Genomic DNA, 4713 nt, shown 5'->3' with positions numbered 1-4713 from the left:
ATGTCTCCATTTTTAATTTTCCTTCCTCCCTCCCTCCCTCCCTCCCTTCCTTCCTTCCTTCCTTCCTTCCTTCCTTCCTTCCTTCCTTCCTTCCTTCCTTCCTTCTTTTAGGGATTGCCCATCTTGAGAAATCAACTCTGGGCAAGTAAGAAGTAATAAAAAGACCACACAAAATACCCTCCAAAACAAAAACGATTTTGGTCTGCATTCAGTTCTTTTGGGTTTCTTGAAATTGTCCCGTTAAATGGGAGGGAGGAAAGCCTAAAACCTTTCCTGAACTCAGGTGTGCTGCTGTTTTCATGCTTTCTAACATTCCTCTTTCAAATGTTCTTAGTGGTTGTTTGTGATTTGTTACTTTGAATCACGTTTGAGAAGTGGTGAAATTTTGAAAGCCTTTGTTTTAGTTACTCTCCTGTAAAGGCCGCTTCATTTTTCTTTGGAAAATTGTGTAAAAATCGACTGTGCAGGGCGTGTGCCAGGAGAACTATGAAAATCCTGCTCTGAGGAACCCTTTTATCTCAACCAATATGTAAATCAAGACACAATTTCCCCTTTAAAGGAAAGAGTTGATACCCACCGACACAAAGTTTGTCCATTTTCCCAAATCTTTTTCCTTTCAATTCCTTTCTATTCATTACACAGAGAGCAAAAATGATTCTGTTCCTAAACCTGTTCTCCTTAATTCTACTCCTTCATGGTAATATTTCTTTTTTATTTGCAGTTTCACTCCCTATTCTTATATACAGGCAATTTAATTTTACACCTTTTTTTTTTTTTAGCTGTCCAATCTGATGCCCAGTTGGTGGAGTCTGGAGGAGGTGAGAGAAGACCTGGAGGTTCCCTCCGTCTCTCCTGCCAAGGTTCTGGATTCGCCTTCAGCAGCTACTGGATGCACTGGGTGAGACAGGCCCCAGGGAAAGGCCTGGAATGGGTGTCATGGATAAGTCGTAATGGAGGTGATGTCACCTACTCGGACAAGCTGAAGGGCTGCTTCACCACATCCAGGGACAATGCCAAGAGCCAGCTGTATCTGCAAATGAACAATCTTAGAAGTGAAGACACGGCAGTCTATTATTGTGTGAGAGACACAGTGAGAGGAAGTGAATCTGAAGCTAAACAAAAACGTTCCTGCCTTTAAAACAGCTCATTGATTCAGCCCCAGATCCTGGAATAGCCAATGAGGATTCCTGACCGTGAATTGTACAAAGAATGTACTTTTGTTGTTCTGGATATCTAGTTATCTCTATTAGAATCTAGATATCTTCTATTACAATGTCCTTCCTGTCAAAGACTACTTCAGCTTCCATTGCAACAATACACGAGCAAACAATAGATTTAAGCTTAATTGGAACCGCTCCAATCTTGATTGCAGAAAATATGGCTTCAGTAACAGAGTTGTTAATGCTTGGAATACACTACCTGACTCTGTGGTCTCTTCTCAAAATCCCCAAAGCTTTAACCAAAAACTGTCTACTATTGACCTCACCCCATTCCTAAGAGGACTATAAGGGGCATGCATAAGTGCACAAAAGTGCCTACCGTTCCTGTCCTATTGTTTCCTTTCAATATATCCAATTAATATAGTTATTACATACTTATACTCATATATATGCTTATATTTTGTGTAGTTATTTCATGCTTATGCTTATATATACTGTGTGACAAAATAAATACATAAATAAATAAATAAATAAATAAATAAATAAATAAATAAATAAGGTGGGCCTTGCTGTGGCTCAACAGGCTAATGCAGTCTGTTATTAACACAGCTGCCTGCAATTACAATTACTGCAGGTTCGAGTCCCACCAGGCCCAAGGTTGACTCAGCCTTCCATCCTTTATAAGGTAGGTAAAATGAGAACCCAGATTGTTGGGGGTGCAATAAGTTGACTTTGTATATAATATACAAATGGATGAGACTATTGCCTTACAGAATGTAAGCCGCCCTGAGTCTTCGGAGAAGGGCGGGATATAAATTCAAATAAATAAATAAATAAATAGTTGTAGCTAATGGCTTGAAAATTGCAGTTTCACCCTTTACCAGGTGATCTGGGTTCTGTTGTGACCTAGGTTTACTGAGTCATGAAAGCGCACAAATAGTCCCAAAAACCTATTTTATTGTAACAGCTGAGAATTACGTTCATTAACAGCTGAGTCCCAATTAGTTGCAAAAATGTCCTTCGGGAGGAGTCCTTTGGGATGATCACCAATCTTTATCTCCTTTTGACACACAGCCAAAGACTTGACTTGGCGAAACTCCATGGATGTCGTGTCCCACTCCTCCTCTGATGGCCGGGTCAGGGAAGTCCATATCAAGCGTGGCTGCAAAGCCTCTGCAGCTTTGCCAAAGTTCTGTCAGAGTTCTCAGGGCAGGCAGGAGACCAGGATGTGACTTCAGCAATCCAAATTAGACTTTGCCTGACTCAAAGAATGCCAGAAAGCAGATTCTTTATATAGGCCATGGGGTGTGGCTCCATGACTCAGCACTTATCCAGGCCTGCCCCTCCCTTCCTTTTGCTGACGTCGCCTCTCCATTCTCCGGAAGCGTGGATCTATACATTGCATCGTTTCATCCCCAGCTGCTGGTAATCCCAGCTCGTGGCTGGCTTCAGGTGCACATGCTATCGGAGGGAGGTTTGTTTGCACAGTTTGTCCGGGCATGGTGCCAAGGCTGGGGGCTGGAGGCATGCCAGGACATTCTTCTGCACTATCAGTCTCTGGCTGAGATAGCAAGAGATGAGAGAGGCCCGGCTGCGGAGAGGGGGGCGAGCGAGGCACAACAATGGAATTCAGAAACAAACAAAAGATATCAACTGGAAACAGAGTTAACAACATTGCTTTCCTGCAAAGGGCCCAAGTGCCTTTGTTTCTCTTTTAAGCCTTGTTATAATAACAGAGTTAGAAGGAACCTTGGAGGCCTTCTAGTCCAACCCCCTGCCCAGGCAGGAAACCCTTCACCATTTCAGATAAATGGTTATCCAACATCTTTTCAAAAATTTCCAGTGTTGGAGCATTCACAACTTCTGCAGGCAAGTTGTTCCACTTATTAATTGTTCTAACTGTCAGGAAACTTCTCCTTAGTTCTAAATTGCTTCTCTCCTTGATCAGTTTCCACCCATTGCTTCTTGTTCGACTCTCAGGTGCTTTGGAGAATAGTTTGACTCCCTCTTCTTTGTGGCAACCCCTGAGATATTGGAACACTGCTATCATGTCTCCCCTAGTCCTTCTTTTCATTAAACTAGACATACCGAGTTACTGCAACCGTTCTTCATATGTTTTATGGGAGGGGCCAATCATCTCCTAGCCTTACTCCCGAGTCATTCCTTTAGCTCTGCACATACGTGCACTAGGAACAGGCTCCTCCTGTTCCTCTGCCTCTCTGCTGTCTGACTCTGGAGGCTCCGGAGTCCGCGCATCGCTCCCAGATGGCCCTGGCTCCATCTCTGTCTATGACTCAGAGCCCTTGTAAGGGCCTTCCCCAGACTCCAGGACTGGCCCATTGTGCTCCCTAGCCTCCTCACTGCCTGACTCTGCTTCCAGCTCCGCAGGCTGTTGGCGGACCACAACAGGTTCAGAAAAAAGAAATGTACGGAATCTAGTCCTTAATACCAGGGCTGAAGGCAGAAAATGTATCGTAAGTATAATCTTTCTAAATATCCGAACTGCATTAAAGGTATTGAACAAAATGTCTGAATGAAAGGATTTGGAACTTGTTCTTCCGTACAACCCTCCCAGTACAACTGAAGCAAGTGTATCAATAAAATTCACAATTTTTAAGAGGTCAAGTTTGGGACTTTCACTTTACGGAGATTAACGAGAGTGATAATTCTTCAAGGAAAAAAAAAAGGATAGGATAGCTATGTCAACGAGGGAAAAATTATTCGGGCAAGATTTGCTTCAGAGCGATTTACGATGTCTAACCAAACAACTTTGGGACTTTTCTTTTATGAATATAAATAACATAACATAACATAACATAACATAACATAACATAACATAACATAACATAACATAACATAACATAACATAACATAACATAACATAACATAACAACAGAGTTGGAAGGGACCTTGGAGGTCTTCTAGTCCAACCCCCTGCCCAGGTGGGAAACCCTACACCATCTCAGTCAGATGGTTATCCAACATTTTCTTAAAAATTTCCAGTGTTGGAGCATTCACAACTTCTGAAGGCAAGTCGTTCCACTTATTAATTGTTCTAACTGTCAGGAAATTTCTCCTTAGTTCTAAGTTGCTTCTTTCTTTGATCAGTTTCCACCCATTGCTTCTTGTTCTACCCTCAGGTGCTTTGGAGAATAGTTTGACTCCCTCTTCTTTGTGGCAGCCCCTGAGATATTGGAACACAGCTATCATGTCTCCCCTAGTCCTTCTTCTTGTTAAAATAGACATACCCAGTTTCTGCAACCGTTCTTCATATGTTTTAGCCTCCAGTCCCCTAATCATCTTTCTTGCTCTTCTCTGCACTTTTTCTAGAGTCTCAACATCTTTTTTACATCGTGGCGACCAAAACTGAATGCAATATTCCAAGTGTGGCCTTACCAAGGCATTATAAAGTGGCACTAACACTTCACGTGATCTTGATTCTATGCCTCTGTTTATGCAGCCCAGAACTGTGTTGGCTTTTTTAACAGCTGCTGCACACTGCTGGCTCATATCTAAATGGTTGTCCACTAGGACTCCAAGATCCCTCTTGGGG

At 42.5% G+C, this 4713-nt stretch overlaps 1 gene segment (V, D, J or C); it reads left to right on the top strand.

Annotated features, from left to right (window-relative positions):
* Positions 1–651: 651 nt before the first annotated feature.
* On the top strand, positions 652–1138 carry LOC131197840 (immunoglobulin heavy variable 3-74-like). The segment is given in 2 exon segments: positions 652–697; positions 780–1138. Coding segments are annotated over 2 exon segments (405 nt in total).
* Positions 1139–4713: the final 3575 nt, after the last annotated feature.

The sequence above is a fragment of the Ahaetulla prasina genome, chromosome 4 (genome assembly GCF_028640845.1).
Source record: "Ahaetulla prasina isolate Xishuangbanna chromosome 4, ASM2864084v1, whole genome shotgun sequence".
NCBI lineage: Eukaryota > Metazoa > Chordata > Lepidosauria > Squamata > Colubridae > Ahaetulla > Ahaetulla prasina.
This window is presented reverse-complemented; position numbering and strand designations above follow the sequence as displayed.